Consider the following 26150-nt stretch of genomic DNA (forward strand, 5'->3'; position numbering starts at 1 on the left):
AGTTTATTTTCTAACTCATTAACACAAACAAGCATATTCATTTATCAGATACCTACTATATACTTGGCACAAATTCTTCCCTCATCAAGTTTAGTTTCTAACAGTGGAGACAAATAGTAACACAACATTTTTGTATATAGTAAGTTCTAACTACCGTTATAGTGATTCTCTGAAAGTTGATATTAATCCAAAAAGGACAGAAATTCATGAAATAAAATAATTTTTTTTCTCTTTCTTCCTTTATTTTCATCCCTCAGTGTCCTTGCACATAAATTATCCTGGAATTCAGAGTTACTTCCACATGCAGTGGCTGTGAACTAGTGTCTTTGTCTATATATAAAATAATTTCAAAATTGAAGGTAAAATACCAATGGGAAATATCTGACCTGACAATGGTCATGGAAAAAAAGTGTAAGTTAACAAAACACTCATCATGAAGCAAATATACAAGTAGGAAACTGAGGCAAGAGGAAGATAAGTAATTTACGAAGTTTATATAGCTAGAAACTAGCAGACCTAGGCTTTGAATATAGGTCTGACTGATTTGAAACGTAGACTTATCCTGCCACCCTATTAAGTCATTTTTACATGTTCTTATTCTAGAATTGAATATAACTGGGATTTTAAAAAATGTGAATCCAGTAGAAACAGATTAGGAATTCATTAGTAATAGCTCTAGATGAGGTTATAGTATAATCAGAGTAGCTATCAGTTTTTAACAATTCCCTAATGAATCTAATCTAATTAATGCCCAAATATAGTCTGTTGCAATAAATCAATGTAAACCAAATTACTTTAATATAAATTTATAAATTATATAAATGAGATAATATTAAAGAACAAAGCTAGTGACCAATAAAGCATGTCATTCAAAGACAAATCCAAATCCAAAATTCTCAGCACATATTCCCTGGCTCTCCCAGACACTGATAAACAATTATAGAATTCTTTCCACTCTAGTGAAGCTTGTATTTGAATTATGCAATTGCAAATCTGGAAGAGTTTTGAATGTCTTGGTTTACAGATAAAAACCCTAAAATAGTTATGTTTTATTACTTTTAGCACAAACTTACAAAGTTAACTATTGATAGTTTTAGAGCCAGAACAAAGGACCCCTGACTAGTCCATTGTTTTCCTAGCTACTGCCCTACAAATTAGTACTTAATTCTGTAGGAAGTTCCACCTTACACAGAAATCATTTTCTAAAAACTGAAGTACAAAAGAAACAATTTTATACTCAATTTGGATGGAGCACAATAGATTTATAAGTAGTTTCTTCTGATGGAATGACTTCTATGAGGACAGAAAAAGAGTAAAATAGGTTCAGGTTTAGTTCTTAGGAATGAAAAGAAAGTAGATTCAACCACTTTATTCAGAAGCAGGAACTCAGTCTGCAAACTGTGAAGCACCAATTCTGATGGCCACTTCAGAAAGCTCTATTTTACAGCTCTCTTCCATCTGCTTTTCACCTTTTGTTTTGCAACTCTTCAAATTCTCTTGTGATCCAACAACTTAATTCTTTACAGAGATTGGCCATCTCCCGTAATAAGATGCTCAGGAGAACCTTTGGCGCTCAGCTTAAGTCCTGTCTTACCAGTGGTAGACAATGTCTGTGAAACTATTTACACTTTTTTATTCATCAGATATAATTACCTAGGAATGGATTAAAACATTCTTTATTTTATTTATATAAGGGGCAATCCTGGAGTTAGAAACCCATTAGTTTGTTAAGAATACTTCTAAAATCCTATGACAGATTATTCCTGAAAAAACTTCAAACCTCTCAATCCAATATCCCCCATGAGGAAAAGGCAATCTTTACATAACACTATTTTATTACTGTCCAGGACTACATTTAGTCTCACCTAATTGAAAAAAACAATAACCATGTAAGCCATTTTACAACAGTCACTGGCTTTTGATTATGTCAGCAGGTTTGAGCTGCTGAGAACTTTATGGATCCTATGCACTTAAATACTCATTCAGATTGTTTCCTGAACTAGCTCTGTCAGAACATATTTTATACTGAGCAATATTTTATACTGAGCAATGGATAGTCTTAAATTGAATAAAACAAGAACGTATCCCAGCCACACACACATTCTCATTTTTTTTTTTCGATGGAGTCTCACCCTGTCACCCAGGCTGGAGTGCAATGGCACAATCTCAGCTCACTACAACATCCACCTCCCAGGTTCAAACGATTCTCCTGCCTCAGCCTCCTGAGTAGTTGGGATTACAGGTGCCTGCCACCACGCCCAGCTAATTTTTGTATTTTTAATAGAGACGGGATTTTATCATGTTGGCCAGGCTGGTCTCAAACTCCTGACCTTGTGATCCACCCACCTCGGCCTCCCAAAGTGCTGGGATTACAGGGGTGAGCCACTGCGCCCAACCTTTTTTTAAAAAAAAAAACAAAAACAAAAAACAAAACAAAACAAACAAACAAAACCCAACAATTTCTAAGTTCAGGGGTACTTGTGCAGGTCTGTTACATAGGTAAATTTGTGTCATGGAGATTTGTTGTACAGATTATTTCATCACCCAGGCATTAAGCCTAGTACCCACTAGTTATTTTTTCTAATTCTCTCCTCCCACTCGTCACCCTCTGATAAGCCCCAATGTATGCTGTTCCACTCTGTATGTTCATGTCACATACCTTCCTTTTAAGAAACAGCTAAACCTAATGACACACCTGTTACATTAATTGAATAGGGTAGCATGTATTAACACATAAAAGAAGTAAAGGAACCCTTCTGTAAATTATTGGTGTTATGTAGGTCACAGCTATCCTGACAGACTCTGATCAGTTGAGAGTAGACCAGAAAGTCGATGGGATGCAAATCATCAGACTATCTAACTAAATGAAAGTTTCCCTGGATTGGATAAATAGGCAGGGCCTGAGGGCAATACATATTTCCTTATCCTCTCCTGCTGAATTGAAGAGAATGACAGGAAAGAGTTTTTCCAGTGAATTCCTTTGAGTTTATGATTGCTTTATTACTTTTGAGTCAGATTCATAGTTCATTAATTTTTACTTTTTTGTTGCATTTGGGATTATAAATTTCTCAGTAAGTACTATTTGAGTTTCATCCTATACATTATTTATCTGTGATGTTTTTGCTTACATTCAGTTCTAAATATTTCTACATTCTATTTTAATTTTTTTCATTAACCTAGACATATTTGGCCCGGCGCAGTGGCTCACACCTATGATCCCAGCACTTTGGGAGGCCGATGCGGGCGCATCACAAGGTCAGGAGATGGAGACCACCCTGACTAACACGGTGAAACCCGGTCTCTACTAAAAATACAAAAAATTAGCCGGACGTAGTGGTGGGCGCCTGTAGTCCCAGCTACTCAGGAGGCTGAGGCAGGAGAATGGAGTGAACCCGGGAGGCGGAGCTTGCAGTGAGCCGAGATCGCGCCACTGCACTCCAGCCTGGGCCACAGAGCGAGACTCTGTCTCAAAAAAATAAATAAATAAAATTAAAATAAATAAATAAAAACCTAGACATATTTGAATTGTATTAATTTTGTTAGCATTTTGCTATCAATTTATAATTTATTGTATTATGATTGGAAAACACAGTGTGTAATATGATTTCTTTAGCATTTGTTGAAACTTCCTTTGTGGATTTATTTTTGTAATATTTTGTAACATGTATTTTGCAAATGTTCCATTTGTTCTTGCAAAGAACACACATTCTCTAATTATTGAGCATGTGGTTCTAAATATGTTCTTTAAGCTTATTTGTATTGATCAAATCTTCTCTATCTTTATTAATAGAAAATCATAGTAGATTGATGGATCTGTCAATAATACCATGTGATTTTGTCCATTTTTGCTACAATATATCTGAGGCTATATTGACAGGTACACACAAATTCAGATTTTCTTTAATCTTCCTATTAAATAGTTGATTTTAACATCTACACAATGGTCCCCTTTACCCCAATAATGTTTTATTACCTTAAATTTTTATTTATTTTTTTAATTAGTGCTTGCCTTTACTCTGAAATTCCTCCCTGCCACCCCATGTTTTAAGCAGGTGTCTGGTAAAATAACTCTACACACACACACACACTGTCCACATTTATTCTAATTACTTATATGATTGAATTTATTCCTGTCAGCTTGCTTTAGTCTTTCTACTTGCTGTCAAGAACTGTGAAGGGTCTGAGATTTTACCCTACTTGCAAACCTGTTACAGTTTCATGTATGCTGGAAGAAGATACAAGTTTCCTTGGTCAGAGACAAAGGATTTTCTCACTCACAACAATAGCAGTTGCCAGAGTATCATCATTTGCACCAATTCCCAGAACCCAATTTTCATAGGACATCATGAAAAGAGCCACGTGACATCTGCACGTACCCTGAGCTGTGGTGCAGGAGAGAAATCCTGACCTTAGGAAATCCATTTTATACTGGGCAGTAACCCTGCCTGACCTTTGCCAGAGGAAAACATTATTTATATTATACCAGACAATAAACGAACCTAGTCTTTGCTCTGAAGAGGGACATAATCTCTATCGTTCAAAGCTGTTATCTATACAAGCATTCTTGAAAATATACTTTGGAACAAATAGAGTCGGTGGTTTTGCTCAAAAGATGTGCAAAAAAACATGAGCGACCCAAGAGGAATTGTATACCCAATGCTTAACCATACTATTTTTCCTTTGATGCATTTATTTCCTGACTGTTTTAGTTAATTGAGTTTTCTATATTCCCCTTTTCCTTTAGTGTTTTGGATGATATACATTGTGTCTGTAACATTTTAATTGTTACTCAAAGTATTTAACATGTATAACTAAAACACTAAATCAACAACAATTCCTACAATGGTCTCTACTTTCTTTATAATACAGAATCTTAGTACTTTTAACTGTAATCATACATATCTAACAGTCTTACAAGTTATGGCACATATTATTCTCATTCAAATTTCTTCTTTTATAATTCTCAAATTGGGCATTATAATAATTATTTTGTAATACATCTAATATATTTTTCATTTTTCCCTCACACCATTATTTCTTGCATCCTACTTCTTCCTTCCAGGTTTAATTTCTTTTTTGAAGTATATCATTCAGATGTTCATTTAAGAGGGGAAATAACTAAATTACCTGAACTTTTGTTTAAACTTGCCATTATTTTATTCTTGGTCTTGAATGACAGTTTTGCAAGCCTTGGAATTCTAGATTGTTAGTCAGTTCTATTAGAAGTTTAAAGATAATGTTCCACTGTGTTACACTGTTGAGGCTCCCTGTTGCTGTGCATGAGAATTTTACTGGCAATCTAGTAATTGCTTTTGGAGATAATTTTCTATTGTCTTTTATTGCTTTTAAGATTGTCTATGAGGTATCTCAAATAAAAGTCATAATGTGGATTTGTTTTTATTTATAATGTTCTGGAATTGTACTTGGTTATTTTACAATCTGTCATATTACTAACTCTTCACACGTCTTTGCTGCAATAGAAGCAATTTTTAAAACTTACCTTCCAGGGTAATATTTCTCTCCTTATTTGTATTTAATATGCTGTTTAGTATCCATTTAATTATAATTTGAATAAATATATTTTGAATGTTAGAACTTTTTATTAGCCTTCATAAATGGAGCAGTTCATACTATCTTATTCTTAAGTTCTTTTTATTTCTTCCTATTTTTAAACATTTTAAATATAATCTCAGAGGATAGAGATTGAGTCTCTCTCTAGAGCAAAGAGCAGGTTTGTTTACTGTCTAGTGTAATAAGGATAGTCTTCCTCTAGGACAAAGGTCTGGCAGGCTTACTGCCCAGTGTAAAAGATCGGGTTTCTTAAGGTCAGGATTCCTCACTTATCACACAGCTCACTGTATATATAGATGTCACCTGGTACTCTTCATGTTGCCCTTTGGAAATGTGGAAATTGAAGTTCTTGTTTTCTCTGCTGAAATTCATGCTATGATCTATTGTTTTCTTCACTGGGGTAACGAGAAGATAAGCCCATCTGAAGTGGAGATTTATTTTGTGGAATCTATTATGGGATAAGTTGTAAGGATGTCCATTTATAAAGTATTAGGATTTACTTCTGTCAGATACATCAGGGTATTAATAGGCATGGATTAACAATAATATTAATGTCTTGGCTTGACAAGCAAGAAATATATACGCAAATGTATATTTGAGTAGGTATATCCAAATCTATGCTAAATGAAAGCCCAAGACATCCATTTTCCAGGTGAAATGTTTTATTGACCTAGCCAACATCACTTGCAGAAATCAGTTTCCTTTCATCTTGTTGCACCTATGTGCATATTCCTAGTGCATTCCTTACATGACTGATCAGACATTTAGGGGTCTAAGTTTTTGCAGAGGCCTCAGTTTCAATTTCGTATCTCACAAAGGCACAACATCTGTAACAAAGTGGGCACAGAAAACCAACCGTCCAAGCAGAAGTAGAAGCAACTCAAGTATTCATCCTTCTGCTTTTTTGCTTCCCTCTTCAGTTCAGGAACCATAGGAATTCATTTTAAATGACTTTTGAGCATTATTAAAAATGTTTGCCTCACTTAAATTTCCAAAGAATGTATTATAAATATTTACCATTAGTAAAGATTTCTAGTATATAGAATGAAATTCCAATATAGTTTTATAACTTGGTAACAATGAAAAAATGAGCAACTTTACCTTTACCTTTCCTGTGAGAAGAAACAAAAACTATAACTCCGTTTCTTTATTAGCCATCTTCCTGAAATAATTACCTTCTTCATCTTATACTTACATTAAACCACAGTAACTGGTTCTATCTAGATATCTGCATTTATTTCACTTTGACCGTTGACTATACTATCGTAAAAAACTAGAAAGGATTTATTATACTGTATTATTCATAATGAATTTCATTTGGAAAAGTAACAGTGCTCTTACTATGTTGCATAAGGTGGGCCTTAAAGTATTATTTATCACAGCAAGCCATTTATTAAAAAGGCATTCCTCATATTAGAATTTGTCCTAGAAGTCATTAATGTTCTCTTCCATATGAGTCACTCTTCAAATATCTCATAATAATGTAAGGCAGCACAATTTAACTTTAATAGGGAGTAACTTGAGAATGTATTGTGTCACTAAGACATTTTCTTATAAGATTTCTTATAAAATTCTAATATAATAAACATAATAGAGATTTACCAGTGATGACTTTGTAGTTTTTGAATCTTCAAAGCTTGGCGTCTTATGCAGATTGCTGAATTCCAAGGATTCTTTGACGTCTTGAGATAATTTCTCCTCAATGGGAGGTTTTTCTAAATCTATACTTAGCAAAGTATCCTTGCTTTCAAGTGATATGCAGGAATCATCAGACTTTTGATTACTTTCTAAACCTATACTTTTCTCTTTTAAATTTCTTTCAAAGGAGGTGCTTTCCCCAATTTTTTCAATGTCAGGAGAATACACATCAGGATCCACGATGTTGTCAAAATCTGTGTTTGAAGTTTCTGCTGTTAAAAACACACAGTTACAAAAGGTACATAAACAAATTTAAACAAATAATAAAACTGTTAATAAACCAAAAGTTCTGTGGTAAAAAAAAAAAAACTTTATCAATAACACTATTTCACAAATTCCTTTACTGATGTTTTAGTGTTATAATACTTTTACTATGCTTATATTCATAAGTGGTAATCATAATTCCTTATACAGCCAAATATTAATGAGCTAGACTAATAAAAGAAGGTAATATTTTATTTTGTAATGAAATCTTAAAATTTATGCAAATTTTTATTTCAGCCTGTGGTTCAATTCTCACTTTCCCACCTCCTCCTCTCACTCAAATTTTACAACAATAATTCATGAGAAGTAACACAGAGGGAAGATTTTTTCATTTTGCCATTTTTCCCTAGCATGCCTAGCAATAAAGAGAGGGCACAGGGAAATGTGTCAGATGAAAGAAGAGCAGCAGCTGGGGGCCCAGAAAATGTGTAGCAGGGACACCTGCCTCTAGAAAGCTACAAAATGAGCAAGATTGTATTAGTCATCCACCTCATTATGTCTGCTTTAAATAAATCATTTGGTTTACATCACTGGTTTTTAACCTGGTTGCACAGTAGAATCATCTGAAGGCACTCTTTAAAATTGTCAGTGTATGGGCCTGACCCCAAACCAATTAATCAGATCCTGAGAGTGGAACTCGGGCATTGGTCTTTTGAACTTCCCCTTGCTAAGTTGTCCAGGTAATTACAGTGTGTAGCACAGTAGCAAAACACTGATCCAGATTTTCTGAAAAATAAAAATTCTTTGAATGTTTACACCACACTGCTTTCATTTTAAATAAATGTACACCATTATCCAGATTGAATATAGCTTCTTCTGGTTATCCCTTACTCTGTTCCAAAAACAAATGTCTCTATAAGTAGACTATGTAAAATAGTAGAAACTTTGAATAAAACTGTCTCCAGTGATGTAAATGCTTTACAGCTTTACAAAGGACTTGCTTGTTGCAATCAAATGTTTAATTAACTCGACAATTTCAGATAGTATTTTGAACTTCTTTCAACTTCTGCTACCTCTTTGATAGCATACATATTGGGAGAAATAAAATAATCTCTGTTTCAGAGAAACATCTTTGAAGAAAACCTTTATAAAATCTATTCAATACAATAAAACTCCCACAATAATGTTGTTCTTCCCTCTTAAACCTGAATGGAAATTATCCAATTTAGGGGGAGAAAAAAATGTCATTTCCTATATTAAAATGTCTACAACTGAAGTAAAAGGCAGGACTTGACCACAGAGGCAGGGTCTGGGCTCCAGACCAGATTGAAGACTAGTGGAAACAGGGAAGTCAAAAGTACCTCTCTCCATAAGACATGCCCACATAGGTGCAGAAAAGGCTTTTGACAAAATTCAACATTCATTCATGTTAAAATCTCTCAATAAACTAGGTATTGAAGGAACATACTTAAAAATAATAAGAACCATATATAACAAACCCAGAGACAACATCATACTGAAAGGACAAAAGTATTCCCCCTTGAAAACTGGCACAAATGAGGATGCCATCTCTCACAACTCCTATTCAACATAATACTGGAAGTCCTAGCAAGGGTAACCAGGAAAGAGAAAGAAATAAAGGGAATCCAAATAGTAGGAGAGGAAGTATCACTGTTTGCAGGCTACATGATGCTAAATCCAGAAAACCCGATAATTTGAGCCCAGAAGCTTCTTAAGCTGATAACTTTGGCAAAGTCTCAGAATACAAAATCAATGTGCAAAACTCACTAACATTCCTATACACCAAAGACAGTCAAGCCAAAAGAGCTCCAATAGCTAAGGCAATCCTAAGCAAAAAGAGCAAAACTGGAGGCATCATGCTACCCAACTTCAAACTATACTGAAGAGTTACAGTTACCAAAATAGCATGGTACTGATACAAAAACAGACACGTAGAGCAATGGAACAGAATAGAAAACCCAGAAAATAGACCACACACCTAAAACTATCTGATCTTCAACAAACCCGAGAAAAACAAGCAATGGGGAAAGGATTTTCTATTCAAAAAATGATGGTGGGATAACTGGCTAGCCATATGCTGAAGATAGAAGCTGGACCCCTTCCTTACACCATATACAAAAATTAACTCAAGATAGATTAAATACGTAAATGCAAATCTCAAAACTTTGAAAACCCTGGAAGACAATCTAGGCAAAACCATTCAGGACATAGGCACAGGCAAAGATTTCATGACAAAGATGCCAAAAGCAACAGCAGCAAAGCAAAAATTGACAAATAGGATCCAATTAAACTAAAGAGCTTCTGTACAGTGAAAGAAACTATCAAGAGAGTAAACAGACAAACTACAGAATGGGGGAAAACTTTTGCAAACTATGAATTTAACAAAGGTTTAAGAGCCAGCTTCTATAAGGAGCTTAAAGAAATTTACAAGAAAAAATCAACCTCAATAAAAAGTGGGCAAAGACATGAGCAGACACTTTTGTAAAAGGGACATACATGTGGCCAACAATCCTATGAGAAAAAGCTCAACATCACTGATCATTAGAGAAATGCAAATCAAAACCACAATGAGACACCATCTCACACCAGTCAGAATGGATATTATTAAAAAGTAAAAAATAAAATAACAGATGCTGGTGAGATTGTGGAGAGAAAGGAACACTTATACACTGTTGGTGGGAGTGTAAATTAGTTCAACCATTGTGGAAGACAGTGCAGTGATTTCTCAAAGACGTAAAGACAGAAATAGCATTCAACCCAGCAATCTCATTACTGGGTATATACCCAAAGGAATATAAATCATTCTATTATAAAGATACACATACATGTATGTTCAATGCAGTACTATTTACAATAGCACAGATATGGAATCAGTCCAACTGCTCATTAATGACAGACTGGATAAAGAAAATGTGGTACATATATACCATGGAATACTATGAAGAAAAACAAAATTATGCACTTTGCATGGACATGGATAGAGCTGGAGGCCATTATCCTTAGCAAACTAACAAAAGAACAGAAAACTAAGCACTAGTTTATGATTTATAAGAGGAAGCTAAATGGTGAGAACGCATGGACACTTTAGAGGGAACAACACACACTGGGGCCTATTGAAGGGTGGAGGGTGATAGGAGGGAGAGGAGCAGGAAAAATAATGGGTACAAGGCTTAATAAATGGATGATGAAATAACATCTACAACAAATCCTCATGACACAAGTTTAACTACACAACAAACCTACACACTCTGAACTTAAATGTTAAAAAAAAAGGCATGCCTACCAGTGACATGTCAGCTTACCACTGCTATGGCAACATCTGGAAGTTACCACCTGTTTCCCCAGCAACAACCTGATGACCCAGAAGTTGCCACTCCTTTTCTAGAAATTTCCTAATAACTCATCTTTTAAACTGCATGTAATTAAAAGTAGCTAAAAATATTACTGCAGAGCCACCTCTGAGATGCTACTCTGGGTACAGTGCTTATGGGGTAAACCTGTTCCAAAAGGAACACTGCCTTTGCTGCTGCTATACACTGCTACTTTAATAAAACTTGCTGTCTAACATCACTGGCTTGCATGGTGCAAGCCGTCAGTGGATCTACCATTCTGTGGTCTGGAGGATGGTGGCCCTCTTCTCACAGCTGCACTAGGCAGTGCGCCAGTGGTTACTCTGTGTGCATGTTCCTACCACACATTTCCCCTTTGCACTGCTCTAGTAGAGGTTCTCCATGAGTGCTCTGCCTCTGCAACAGACGTCTACCTGGACATTTAGGCATTTCTGTGCATTCTCTGATATCTAGACAGAGGTTTCCAAACCTCAAGTCTTATTTTCTGTGACTCGCAGGCCCAACACCATGTGGAAGCCACCAAGGCTTGGGGCTTGCACCCTCTGAATCCAAGGCCCAAGCTGTATCTTGGCCCGTTTTAACACTGACTGCACTTGGAGCCACTGGGACATGGGTGAACAGAGCAGTGGGGCCCTAGGCCTGGCCCATGAAACCATTTTTCCTTTCCAGGTATACAGGCCTGTAATGGGAGTGAATGCTGTGCGGATCTCAGGAATGCCCTAGAGACATTTTCCCCATTGTCTTAGCAATCAATATTTGGTTCCTCTTCATTTATGTAAATTTCTGCAGCTTGTGGCTCAAATTTCTCCCCAGAGAATGGGTGTTTCTTTTCTACCACATGGTCAGGCTTCAAATTTTCCAAACTTTTGTGCTCTGTTTCCCTTTTAAACATAAGTTCCAATTTCATACCATTTTTTTGTGAATGCATACGACTATATGCTTTTTGAAACAGCCAGGTCACTTCTTGAATGTTTTTTTTTTTTTTTTGCTGCTTAGAAATTTCTTCTGCCAGGTGCTGTAAATCATCACTCTGAAGTTCAAATTCCACAGATGTCTAGGTGGAAGAGGGAGGCAAAATGCTGCCAGTCTCTTTGCTAAAGCATATCAAAAGTGAACGTTACTTCAGCTCCTAATAAGTTCCTTATTTCCATCCATAACCATCTCAACCTAGACTTCATTGTCCATTATCACTATCAGTATTTCAGTCAAAGCAATTCAACAAGTCTCTAGGAAGTCCCAAGCTTCCCCACATCTTCTTTTCTTCTTTTGAGCCCTCCAAAATGTTCCAACCTCTGCCTGTTACTAAGTTCTAAAGTCAGTTCCACATTTTCAGGTATCTTTACAGCAGTACTTCACTTTTCTGTTACCAATTTTCTGTATTAGTACATTTTAAAACTGCTATAAAGAACTACCTAAGACTGGGTAGTTTATTAAGAAGAGAGGCTTAATTGACTCACAGTTCCACATGGCTGGGAGGTCGTAGGAGCCTTATAATCATGGTAGAAGGTGAAAGGGAAGCAAGGCATGTCTTACATGTTGGCAAGGGCTGAGGATCTGTCACACACTTTTAAATCATCAGAGCTCATGAGAACTCACTCACTATCATGAGAACAACATGGGGGAAATCACTCCTATGATCCAATCACTTCCCACCAGGTCCCTCCCTCGACACATGGGGATTACAATTTGAGATGAGATTTGGTTGGGAACACAGAGCCAAGCCATGTCATAGATATAAATATAAAAATTATGTACAAGATCTATATGAGGAATTCTATAAATTCTGATTAAAGAAATCAAAATTCTAAATAAATAGAGAAATATTCCATGTTCATGAATGGGAAGATTTAATATTGTCAAGGTATAATTTCCAAACTTGATCTATAGATTCATTGCAATCCCAATCAAAATTCCTGCCTTTTTATAGAGAATCAAATGACCCAGGATAGTGAACACAATATCGAAGAAGAGCTAAGTCAGAAGACTTGATACTACCTCACATCAATATCACTATAAATCTATAACAATCAAGAGAGTGTGTGGTATTGGAATACATGTAGACAAATAGGTAAATGAAACAGAACAGAGAGTCCTGAGTAGACCTATATAAATATTGTCAAGTGATCTTTGACAGAGGAACAAAGGCAATACAACAAAGAAAATATAATCTGTTAAGCAAATGATTCTGGAACAACTATATATCCACATGTGAAACAATACATACAGACACAGACCTTGCACCATCACAAAAACTAACTCAAAATAGATTGCACACTTGAATATAAAAATGCAAAACTATGAATCTCTCAAAAGATAGGATAGGATAAAACATAGATGACATTGGATATGACAATAACTTTCTAGATACAACATCAAAGAAAAAATTGATAAGCTAAACTTTATTAAAATAAAAACTTATACTCTGTGAAAAATAGTCCAGAGAATAAAAGGGCAATCCATACATTGAAAGAAAATATTTGGAAAAGATACGTGATAAAAGAGTGTTATGCAAAAGATACAAAAAACTCTTAAGCCTCAACAATAACAAAATAAACAACCCAATCAAAACATTAGCTAAAAACCTGAACAGATATTTTAACAAAGATACACAGTTGGCAAATAAGCATGTTAAAAGATTCTCGATATCATATGTCAACAGATATTTGCAAATTTAAAAAAAGAACAATGAAATAACACTACACAATTGCTAGAATGGAAAAAATCTGAAATACTGACACCAGATGATGGTGAGGATATGGAGCAACAGTAACTTTCATTAATTGCTGGTGGGAATGTAAAATAGTACAGCCACTTTGGTAAGATAGTTTGGCAATTATTAAAACAAAACTAAACATATCTATACCATATGATCCCATAGTTATGCTCCTTGGTATTTACCCAAATAAATTGAAAACTTAAGTCCCAATCAAAACCCATACATGAATATTTATAGTAGTTTTGTTCATAATTGCTAAAGCTTGGAACAACAAAAATGTTCTTCAATAGGTGAATGGATAAATGAGCAGCATACCAAAGCTTTTATAGACTGCAGTAGTAAATTACCAACACGCACTGTTAATAATATTTAGCAACAAGAAAAATGTTACCTTTTGAATTATCTTTGTAATAAGTAGAGCTGTTTCTCAGACAAAGATTTAAGAAGTGTCTCTTTCCCTTATGGAAAACATGATGTTGATGGATGTCATTTTCATATAGAAAGCTATTCTTCTGATAATCATGAAAAGCACAACTTTCACATGTAGGGACAAACAAAATAATAGAATTGAAAAAATGTTTCAAAAAGAAAATTTTTAAAGTCCCAGGTCATTAAAACAAATATAGTAAAACCTTAATAGAACAGGGTTATTTACATTAATTTAATATTTATTTTAACCTTACTGTGAATACATTCTCAACTGTAAGTAACTAATAACATTATGGATTTAAGAGGGATAGGCAACTGGACCAAATCTAATTTAACTGCAAAATTTCAGTTGAAAGTTTGTTTTCCAAAATATCTCGAAATAAGTTTGATTTCTTACATTTTCTTCTAAAAAGGGAGTGTTATCTTTCAAGCTCATTAAAATCTGATGAAATCAAGGCTTTACTACTAGATAAACATATTATTTGTTCATCAATGAGATATGAGTTTAAAAGCAGCATGTGATATTTAGGTTTCAAATTTGAATAATGATTACTATCTATATGCATAGTTACAATTTAAATAACATTCCTTATGAACTGAATAATATATTTAATAATACCTAATATTTATATAAGCTCTACAGAACAGCATCATAAAACTTATGGATTATACTCAACCAAAAAGGCCCTCTTGTGTCACTCATGATCCCCAGGAGAGAGATAAAATTAATGTAGTTCTATGGGCACCTCCAAACCAAAGCTATAAAACTACTGCCAAACCATGATGAGTAACTTTCTCTGCCTTCTCTAACACCTTACACAGGAGTCAAAGCAAAACATGTGATAAGATATATGAAAGAATCAAATTAGAGAACAGAAATGCCATTCATTTCCTTGGAGATTGAGTGGGGGATATAAACCTCTTATCTGCTGAACAGAAAGTTTTCTCCTGCAAAAACTCTACTTCCAAAAGCAGATTTGCTGCTGGATCGCTGGTTCCGTGTGTCTAAACACTGGCTTTTTCTGTTCAGGGGAATCACTCAGGCCCATAGCTATTGCAAAATACTGACAGGGGCCTAAGTTGATCTGAATAAAGAATCAGTAGAGGGGTTACTTGACAGGAATTTCATTCCACCGTTTACAAATCCTACAGTTTCAACAACAAAAAAGGACTGTTTTAATATCACTAACAGATACAGTTAGATACTATTTTTCATTTGGAAATGAGAAAATTCTCCAACACAATTACAAAGTGAACCATTACACTTCATTTACTTAATTATACATTAAAATCTGCCTACGAAGTAATTTATAGTACAGGAGCTCTTTTAGTCTCTCAGTCTAATCATTTATAAAACATTTTATTTAGGGTTCATAGAAAACTGAAGAAAAACCAGAGTATCTTTGGAGAAAAGAACAAAGCTCATATGAAATATAACTAAGTTAATCAACCATTTCAGAGGATAACAACCCTTAACTTCAGAAGAATTTATTTAATAATCCAAATATTAAGAGTACAAACCTATCACTTAGACAGTTTTCTAATTGCTGAATGTTATTAAATATTAGCAATATTATATACAAATTTAAGCATGGGTTAAGTAAAATATACTCTGACATTAATGTCACATGTTTTTTGACACCACAAATTTCACATTTAAAAAGACAGTTGATTTTGTGTGTGTGTCAGGAAGGGGCTCAATATGCACACAAAGTTAATTAGAAAGACTTTACCTTGGTTGATTGTCTGCATCAGCTAATTCAACTTTGTAAGGCACAATATTTTCTGGTTCTTCAAATTCCTCTTCATAAGTCTTATTAAATTAAAGTTATATAATATTAGTAAGTTCACAAAAATTTATTACACATTAACCAACTTACTTATGGGTGATATTGAGAGTACGTTTTTCCAACAAATGATGTTATGAGAGCTCTAATTATATTTTATAACACATAAGTTCCAGGAGAACTAAACAAATTCAACTAACATTTGGTTGATATGTCAATTACTTTATCACTATTGTAATACCCCAACCCAACAATAATAACTTCTATTTAAATATGTAACTATTATCTGCCGAGTGGATTAGTGACTAGGAGGTTTTCAGTTCTCTGACTGGCTCATCATAAACTTACTCTGTGTATCAACAATGTAATGAATGGCATGCCCACATGTATGTAGTGTGTGTGTTTTTGTCCAGTCTCTCAAATTTATCCAGAGGAGAAATAAAAATGTTGCTAGCCAAAAAACACAAAGAACAAAAATAGCAGAAGCTTTCCACCTAAGAAAGGAAGAAAGCAGTATTTAAAAGAGGTAAGTTCTCTGTTCTAGTCCTTTTCTGTAACTACCACAGTAAGAGAAATATCTAGGACAAGTGGCACATTCAACTACTATATTACTAGAAAGTCAGAAATGCACTGAATGTATCATACCCTAAACCTTCAGTCCAGAGCTCTAACTCTGACTGGGTCCTAGCTCTAGTTGATTCTATTGGTGTCTTCTATATATATGGTCAAGTCATGTTCAAGTTATTTTACTGAACTTCTTAAGTCTTAAACACTATTTCTACCTATAAACAGAAAATAATATTAAATGACATTCAAGAAACTAAATTTATACTTAAATTTTAATAGGTACCATGTAATGAGGCTGATATTTGTTTAAAAAACCCGATAACATATAGAACTAAACTAACAAAATATCACACCACATTTATATAAGTTAAAATAGTGTAATGTCTTCTTAACTCCCATACTACATTCATTCAAAAAAAGTGACAACACCAGTTTATCTCACAAATTTACTCTTTACATTCAGAATATTGTTTTATTCTCATAAGCACATTTGAACTCAAACACCTGTAAATTTCCTATTAAGCCATATTAGTTATTTGAGAAATCTTATTGAAAATAATATGCAGATGTAACTATACATTATGAATTCCCTGCTAAAAAGCATGAATGGTCATTATGCACTTATGCACTTACATCATCCAGTTCAACTATTTTTAGAGATGGTTCAGGTCTCCCTATGTTTAATGTTTCTACTGGCAATAAAAGAGCTGTGTGTTGTACTTTGGTCTCCTCACCTAGGAAATAAGATTCACGAATAATATCATCAAAGAATATATCTTACTTTACAATTTCTTCAAATAAGATAGCCACCAAAAAAGAAGAGTGTTCTCATGTATATCTACACAAAAATACAGATACTGCCAATTTTCCCAGTTCAAGTGAAATACACATTTATTAGCATTCCATTTTTAAATGAAACCATCTAAATCAAGGCAAAGTATATCCAGGGAAAGGGAAAGAAGTGAGTCTACATGATTTTAATCTAAAGATAAAAGATTACATGGTACAACTGAGAATAATATATTAAAGAAAACCAAAAGCAGATTCTGATTAATGCTTATTGTATATAATTTGAAATAATACATTTTAAAAATATCTAATCAAGTATGAACTAACCTTCACTATCTTCATCATTTTCATTTTGAGAACACTGTACATCACCAGTGGTTTCACATGGATGTGGGAATGTATCTGGTAGCAGATTAAAAAGTTGTTCTTGTGGTGTTCTACAAAATAAGAAAGAAGCAATTAAGAGACTGAAATATATTACCTGAAACTTTCCCAGACAAGCTCTTGATTTATTTATCAAATGCGTGAGTATACAAAATTAATGATGAAACCATAACTGTACCTTTAATTCAAAGAGAAGTACAGTTGTATAACAGAATCTTAATGTACTAGAAAAACCTGTGTAAATCAACTTGACATCACAGAAGATTTTTAAATTGCATATCCTACTGAGTTTTGTTCAAGCTAAAAATCAAAGTTATGCTACAAGTCAGTGTTCTCTCAAAAGCCACATGGAGTCCATTAAAAACACCATGCTACTTAAAAACCTAATTTATAAATATGAGTTTTAGTTCACAGTCTTGGCATTGTGTTGATGAGTTCTAAGGGAACCTGAAGGCATTTGTCTGAACTTCCATCATAACAGCAGGGTGATAACAGGCTCTTACAATAAAAATGTAAGGTGTTCAGGCTGTGTTATCTATTACTTAATTAACAGTGAAGACTGATGCAGCCCATTTCATATGGAAGGCAATGAAGCCCAGGAATTCACAGAGGTCAAGAGTGTATATTTGGTTTCATAGTATATAACCACATTACTGGAGAGAAGGGTCACTTTTTAGCCAAGAATATGAGTAGTTGCACAGCCCTTCCATACCATGCAAACTCATGAAGTCCTCATGTAAAAAGCAGAGCCTTCTTAATGATATTTGTAGTTAATATGGGATACAAAATGTTAAATATACCAGGCTTCATTCTAACAAATTTTGGTACATTAAATTTTATTAGATATTAAACAGGCACTAATATAATCTTAACTTTATGGAGGATGAAACGGAGACACAAAGTGGTGTACCAACTTGTTGAGTCATTAAGGTAGTGAATGCAGAAGAGGAATATGAACTCAAGTAATCTGCTTCCCAAAGACCATGTTCTTAACCACGTACTTCCTTTATAATGCCTCTTCTGCAAATTTAAAGGCATTAAAATTTTGATAATCTTCTGGTAGTCTGTGGTTATCTGTGTTTTCCCAATATAGGTAATGTATATATAAGATGACTTTTGGGAGCAAGCCCCCCAAACTGGCCATAAACGAAATCTCTGCAGCACTATGACATGTTCTTAATGGCCCTAACGCCCAAGTTGGAAGGTTGTGGGTTTACGGGAATGAAGGCAAGGAACAACTGCCCCGCCCAGGGCAGAAAACCACTTAAAGGCATTCTTAAGCCACAAACAAAAGCATGAGCGATCTGTGTCTTAAGGGTGTGTTCCTGCTGCAATTAATTCAGCCCATTCCTTCATTTCCCATAAGGGATACTTTTAGTTAATTTAATATCTATAGAAACGATGCTAATGACTGGTCTGCTGTTAATAAACATGTGGGTAAATCTCTGTTCAGGGCTCTCAGCTCTGAAGGCTGTGAGACCCCTGATTCCCCACTTCACACCTCTATATTTCTGTGTGTGTGTGTCTTTAATTCCTCTAGCGCTGCTGGGTTAGGGTCTCCTCAACTGAGCTGGTCTTGGCAGATGACTATACAATATTTATATATTATTTAACTTTGTGTCTTAACAAATTTGATGAGTATGGTATCCTACATCCATAATTTAATTTGGTGACAGATGAAAATATTGAGTTATGTCAAAGACAAACTAGCATCCACCTACAAGAAACCTCTTTCCAATTTGACATGTATCTACCAAACTAAAATTCATCATACATATACATAAATATACTGTTATTTAGATATTCTTTCTTTATGAAGTTTTTTGCTTCATAAAATCCCTGAACCAAAGACTTATAGAAACTAGATAATGAATTATTGGAGTTTACAGGGTCATATAAATTGTTTGTTCTAAACTCGATATTTTGCAAATGAGAAAACTTGGGCCACAAGAATTGAAGTGATATTTTCCCAGAAATAAACAACTAGTTAGCCAGAGAACTAATCCTGGATTCTGGATATTCAAACCCTGGCACCAGTGCTTTTTTTTTTTTTTTTTTAAAGATGATGTCACATAAATAAATGATAAAATACATTTCAGATAGCATTTACTTCACCATAGTTTCCTCTTTTAGAATTTAGCAAATATTTTTTGAGCATTGACCCTTTCAGTTGGTTAAATGTGTGATGAGTGGTTCTAAATCTATTATATGAATCAGTGTTAGGCTGTTTCCATCCAAATGGCCAAGGAATACTTTTTTTTTTATGCTAGGTCTCACACCTATTCTTAGAGACACTAATTTTTAGTTCATTCTGGTATCCAGGAATCAGTAGTGTAAAAGCTTCCCCCAGCTGCTACTGATGATTAGCTAGACTTGAGAAGTACACACAATGAAAAGAGTAAGGGAACTGGAATCAGAATATCAGCTAGTTGCTAACATCTGTCTTTAAAATATTCTTAATCCAAAACTTCTGCACTCCTTCTTAAGCTTTCCCATATCTAAAAGATCCACTCTAGGTGTTGCTACTAAGATCTATCAACACTTTTACGTTGTTACAAATGGTAGGATTTTCTTCTTTTTAAGACCCAATAATATTCCATTATACATATATGATATTTTTAATCTATCCATCCATAGATGAATATTTAGGTTGTTGCCATATCTTAGAGAACATTATGTTATGTAAAATAGGCCAGACACAGAAAGACAAATATTGCATGATCTCACTGATATAAAAGTTAAACTCAAAAGTAGAGAGTAGAATGGTGGTTGCCAGGGGTTGGAGGTTGGGAGAAATGGAAACATGTTGGGCAAAAGTTATAAAGTTCCAGTTACACAGGATGAATGAATTCTGGATATCTAATGTACAGCATAATAACTATAGCTAATAGTAGGTCTTAAGTGTCACACACAAAAAACTGAAATTATGAATATATTAGCTTAATTAAGGTATTATTGTGCAATGTATGCATATATCAAAATATTGCATTGTAAACCTTAAATATATATGATTTTTATTTGTTATTTATACCTCAATAAAGCTAGGGGATAAAAGGTCTATCAATACTTCTGTATTGATTGCAGGTAAAATTTTTAAAAACTTTTGCTGTCCAAATCAGTAAAATATTAAAAAAGCAATAGAACATATATTTATAAGCCTACTATATAAAACACAGCAATAGGCAAAAGTAAAGTCAAAATCATGATCATGGTTATTTACATGAGAAACTTATCTGAAGCAAAACATCAGAAATGCATTAGAAACCTGTGAAATGCAAATAGATTGCCCTACATTGACATTTATAATCAAGACAAAGTATTAGCTCAAAAAAAAAGATTACCATTAAAAATAACCATGTAAATAAGACCCTAGTGAACATGAAAATATTCACTAAGTGTTCTTTTCTACTAAGGAAACTGGCCAAGACGCAGCATTGAGCACAGCTCAGGACCTTGATGTGACTGTGATGAAACTTTCTTGTATGTGTTCAAGCTCAAATGACAGTTGTCACTTAATAACAAAATTGTGCTTCTTTTACTATATAAGAAACCCAAAATGACCCAACATTGAAAGGTAGCCACCAGAAATGACAAGTGACTCTGGAATTACATTTATATACTAATTGCTAAATTAGAAAAAGGCAATTAACAGATACACACTACTATTACACATATCCTTATTGACTTTGAAAATTTGAATAAATTTGTGGTGTAAAGTTCTGTGGATTTTTACCAATGCATAAAGTCATATGTCTACCACAGTACCCCTGCAAAGAAATATAGCCTGAAGATCTATGATGGGCATCATACTTTTAAAAAATACATACAGCCTGGACATTAGTTATAAATGAATTAGCTTAAACTTCTGCCATGTAAGCTACTACAATGAGATACAACTACACACCTTATTAAAATGTCAACCAAAAGAAAAAAAAACTGAAAATACCAAGTGTTGACAAGGATTTGGAGCAACCGGAACTCTCATACACTGCTGGAGCAAATGCAAAATGGACAGTCAATTTAGAAAAGAGTTTGGCAGTTTCTTATAAAAATAAACATGCACTTACTATATAGCCCACCTATCACAGTCCCAGGTATTTACCCAGAGAATTAATAACCTATATTCAAGAAAAACCTGTTACGAAAATATTTTAAAGGACCTAGCGATAATTGCCAAAAACTGGAAACCAGCCAGAAGAAATATTGATTCATACAAGAACATGAATGAATCTTAAATGCATTCTGCTAAGTGAAGGACATGAAAGGACAGACACTGTATGATTTCATTTATATGACCTTCAAAAAAAGGCATATTTGTAAGGGTGGACAACAGATGAAAGCCATTATGGACTAAGAAAGGGAAGAGGAGAAAGAGGAAGCTCAAGGTAATTTTTGTGGTTGTGAAACTGGTTTTGGTTTTTGCGGGGGTGGGGGTACTGCGGTAGACACACTACTTTATGCAGTGGTAAAAACCCATAGAACTGTACACCACAAGTTTATTTAAATTTTAAAAATCAGTGAGGTACGGGCAGAACCCAATGAAAGTCATACCAACCTTAAAGGAGGTGAGAAAGAAATGAGCACTGTGGCCAAAGTGATGAGCAAAACATAGTTTGGCCTAGATACCATAGGCTACAGACAGAAAGCATGACACAAAAAGACTCTAGTCTAGGTGGAAAATTCATTTATTTCAGTGATATTATTAATAATTTTGAAACTAATTGTCCCTCATTTCTCTCAGTGATATTAGTGATTCTGAAACTACTGTAAGTATGAATACATATATATATATATATTTAGGGTTAATTGATAAATATATTATAGATAATGAAAGCCAAGTTTCTCACTGTAGGTGAAAGAAATTTGTCAAATAAGCAAAGGGAGAATGGAAATGAACCATGTGATGCTGGTTTGGATTCGGAATGCCTGAGTGTGAATGCATGTTACTTTAATAGATATCCAGATGGATAGATACAGAAAAAATTTATATGTGTGTATGTGGATTTGTGTGTGTATATGTGTGTGTGTGTGTACTTCCTTGTTTCTTCCTCTGAGAAGGCCTAGAAGTACCAGAATAGTAATGACCACACCTGGAGTCCAGATCTTTGTTTCTGAACACAATTCCCCAATAAAGGGAATCAGTATTTTTTGGAAAAACAATTCCTTGGCTGGGGAAGAGAAAATACATCTTGAGTTCCGGAAAAAAAGAGATGTTCAAAGCAAACTAACTAAAAAAAAAATGACAACAAGTCAAAAGGATGGAAGAGTCAACCCGAGAGAGTCCACAATGGCCAAAGCAGAAATAATTTGAGTTGCAAGATAAATAACAATAATATTAGAAATCAATCCCCAAAATAAAATAAATATTCATGAGTTCACATAAATAAAGAATAAATAAATAAAAGTGGGTGAAGGAACACTTCTTTTAAGAATTCCAACTAATAAATTTAGAAGGAAAAAATGAAATAGAATATCAGCAATAGAGCAGGACAGTACTAACTGCTGCAGGCAAAATTCACTCACAAATTCTAAAATTAGGAAGTGAAAGTTTAAGGGAAAACAGCGTTGATGTATCATCTCAATATATCTCCTGTAAAATATTTATCAATTATAAAGGTGAAGTAGTGATTTTACAGTGGAGAAACTTAGCACCACCTTAACTATGTGATCAAGGTTAACATCATCTGTAATAAGATATATTGACATCATGATCCCAGAATGTCACGCACTGAGAAGGACACATATTCTCCGTGGTATTTTTCCTCACAGTGTATAACCTCAATCTAATTATGAAAAAACATCAGACAGGCCCAAATTTAGTACATTCTATGAAACACTGGCAAGTACTCTTCAAAAGTGTTAAGGTCATGAAAGGCAGGGAAAGACTGAAGAACTGTAATGGATAAGGCGATATGACAAAAAAAAAAAAAAAATGTGTAATCCTGGACTCGATCCTGGAACGTGGTAAGGATAATAGTGAAAACACTGATGATAAAATTAAATTAAAATGTACAGTTGTCAATAATATTGTCCCTATGTCAATTTTCTGGTTTTGATATGCACTATGTTTATGTAAGATGTTACCATTAGAGAATGCTGAGTGAATGTTATTTAGGAATTCTTTGTGTTATTTTGAAACCCATCTGTATATCTTCTTTTCAAAATTATCCAAAATAAAAAAATCTAGCACATTGAAAACAGTTGAAGGTGAGTGGTGGTGCAGGTATTAACCTATCTAGCAGACGCTTTACGGAAAACATGAGGGTTGATTTAAAAAATCTGAAGAGACACCATGGAGAAGAGAAATTAGATTTTACCTGTGTGGGCTTAATAGGTAGAATTAGAGCCAAGTTTAGAAATGAGCTGGAAACAGATTACAGTTCAATGAATATCTCTTTCACAGATGGAATGGGCCACCTCAGGAGATGGTTTTGCATAACTGAAGGTGAAGGAAGGGTGTGATGACCACTTATCAAGCAAATTCTAGGGAGCTCCTCCACCACCTTGCACCTCAAAAAAAGACCACCCTCATCCAACCATTATCACCTGGGAACTATTAGAAATTCAGAAATACAGAATCTCAGGCCTCACTTCAGATCTACGAAAAAATAACCCGTATTTTGCCAAAATTTCTAGATGATTGTATCTGGTGACATGTCTTTGAATAAAGTATATTTAATTATTATTAATACAATTAGAAAAAGGTTTAATTAATTTAAAACTAGATTCTGAAAATTATAGTCTCAAATGTTAATGCTAATGGAAAAAACTGGTGTCTTCTCTAAGTAATCTTTCATTTATCACATTATTTTTGTTATTATTCTTAAATTATTTTCTGCATTTGTGCCTTTTCCTCATATACATATTTCCATTTATCAAGGAAAAATCTAAATTAATGATGCATCATATATATAAATAGAATTAAAATTCTTATTGGAACAGCAACTTCACAGGGATTTAATCTTGCTTTAAAATTATGTATGCAAAGATGAAATATACATATAAAATTGCTATAGGAAGGCATGTCATACAAGAAAGAAACATAAATAACTTTCATATTTCCTAATAGTATTACAATTCCAGAAAATACCTCCTGTGTTTTTTAAGCCATAATTTTTCCATATAGGATAGAATATCTTCTTTAATTTCAATATTAAGTGGTTCTCTCCAAATTTTCAGATTAGTCTGCACTTCACATTCTTCCAGTGAGTCTGTAAAAATAAACACAATGTGCATAATTAATACAAGCAAGTTTACAAATTACCATATCTTCTCTCAAGATGTAGAACTCATCATCTGTGAGGCATATATGCTTTAATATTTACCTATACAATCAATAGATTAAGGTTTAAATAATGTACAAGTATTAAATATCGGTAGTTTATTAAGTGACTGGATACATAGTTTTCTTCAACAATCTCTTGAAATGAAGGGATCTTATGATTCAGAAGGTTTGTTAAAGCAACTCATTCTTTTAAATAAAAATTATAAATACAAACATTCATTGTACATTATATAAACACATATATAAAGGTATAACACACAGATATATAAAGTATTATAGCCACTGAAAATAATATTTACACATTATGAGAAATGGGAAATAAATAACTCATAATGACATCTGGAGGAGACAATTTTCTTCACAAATTTATATCTATGTGGTAATTTACTTCCAGATGTTTAAGATATTTCTGAAGCACTACTAAATTAAAATTACTATTCAGAGATATTTAAAACTGATGAAGATATCTGGGAAATAAAGCAGTGTAAATCCAGGATCACTAGTCTCTCCACCCTCCCACATATCACTCCTGTCTCCAAACTGAACATCACAAGGGGAAAAAAATGTAGGAGAATCAAGGGAAATAGAGATGGGAAAAACATTTTTTTATAAAGTAAGACTACAGGATGTCCCGGCCTCATACTGTAGACTTTAATGATTAACTTCCAGAAACAGCCACAGGCCAGCAACGGAAACAAATTAAAACAAAAATAAAGTAAGAAATCCCACTTCTATTCTTCCCAAAGAGTAGAGCAGTGTTGAGGAAAGCAATTGGAAAAAGTTTGGAAAAACACTGATTAGAATCCCTTGAACTGAAAGAGCACTTAAGGACATGAGCAAGTCATGAGAGAAAAGAAATGCCTCCACTATTAGTTCCCCTTTTCATTTTGAAACAAGACTTCTTGAGAGCAGAGCTAAAAGGGAAAAAAAGAAAAAAATAATTCTTTGTTTTTTCTGTCTAGATGTTGGAGAAGAGCTACTGTGTTTGAGATATAAACTCTAAACATAGAAGGATGATGGAGGAGGAAGAAGATAAAGCAGTTGGCCCGTGATTCACTTTTCTCCCTTACCAATGGCACATTCCCGAGAAATAAAGATGGGAGGTGACCTGGATTACTTTGCTTGTGAATAAGTTGATAACTAGACCTACAGGCAAGTGAATTAATAATATTTGCTGGGAGGAGACTCTTTAGCTATATGGTGTATTTAAAATATTAGCTCAAAAGGTAGTGACAAAAAATAGTCAATAGTGTCTATTTCACAAATAATGGTAAAAAAGCCAGCTATAATGATAATAATTTATTGTCAACCAAACTGGCTAAAGTTAAAGAACTAGAAAATATGGGAAA

General features: G+C 34.0%; 1 protein-coding gene across 8 annotated transcripts in view; it reads right to left on the reverse strand.

Moving 5' to 3' along the window:
* Nucleotides 1-26150, reverse strand: part of LOC105466210 (zinc finger B-box domain containing) — a 141380-nt gene that overhangs the window by 54241 nt on the left and 60989 nt on the right. For 7 of the 8 annotated variants that reach the window (XM_071091200.1, XM_011715253.2, XM_011715241.2 and 4 more), the window contains 6 exons: nt 24607-24727; nt 17460-17569; nt 16977-17077; nt 15723-15802; nt 13952-14094; nt 7174-7481 (listed from right to left, as the gene is read on the reverse strand). In XM_071091200.1, the coding sequence (XP_070947301.1) occupies nt 7174-7481; nt 13952-14094; nt 15723-15802; nt 16977-17077; nt 17460-17569; nt 24607-24727 (863 nt within the window). The remainder of the gene's footprint in view (nt 1-7173; nt 7482-13951; nt 14095-15722; nt 15803-16976; nt 17078-17459; nt 17570-24606; nt 24728-26150) is intronic. The other variant, XM_011715247.2, reaches the window with a different exon arrangement.

This window comes from Macaca nemestrina, chromosome 2 (genome assembly GCF_043159975.1).
Source record: "Macaca nemestrina isolate mMacNem1 chromosome 2, mMacNem.hap1, whole genome shotgun sequence".
NCBI classification, from domain to species: Eukaryota; Metazoa; Chordata; class Mammalia; order Primates; family Cercopithecidae; genus Macaca; species Macaca nemestrina.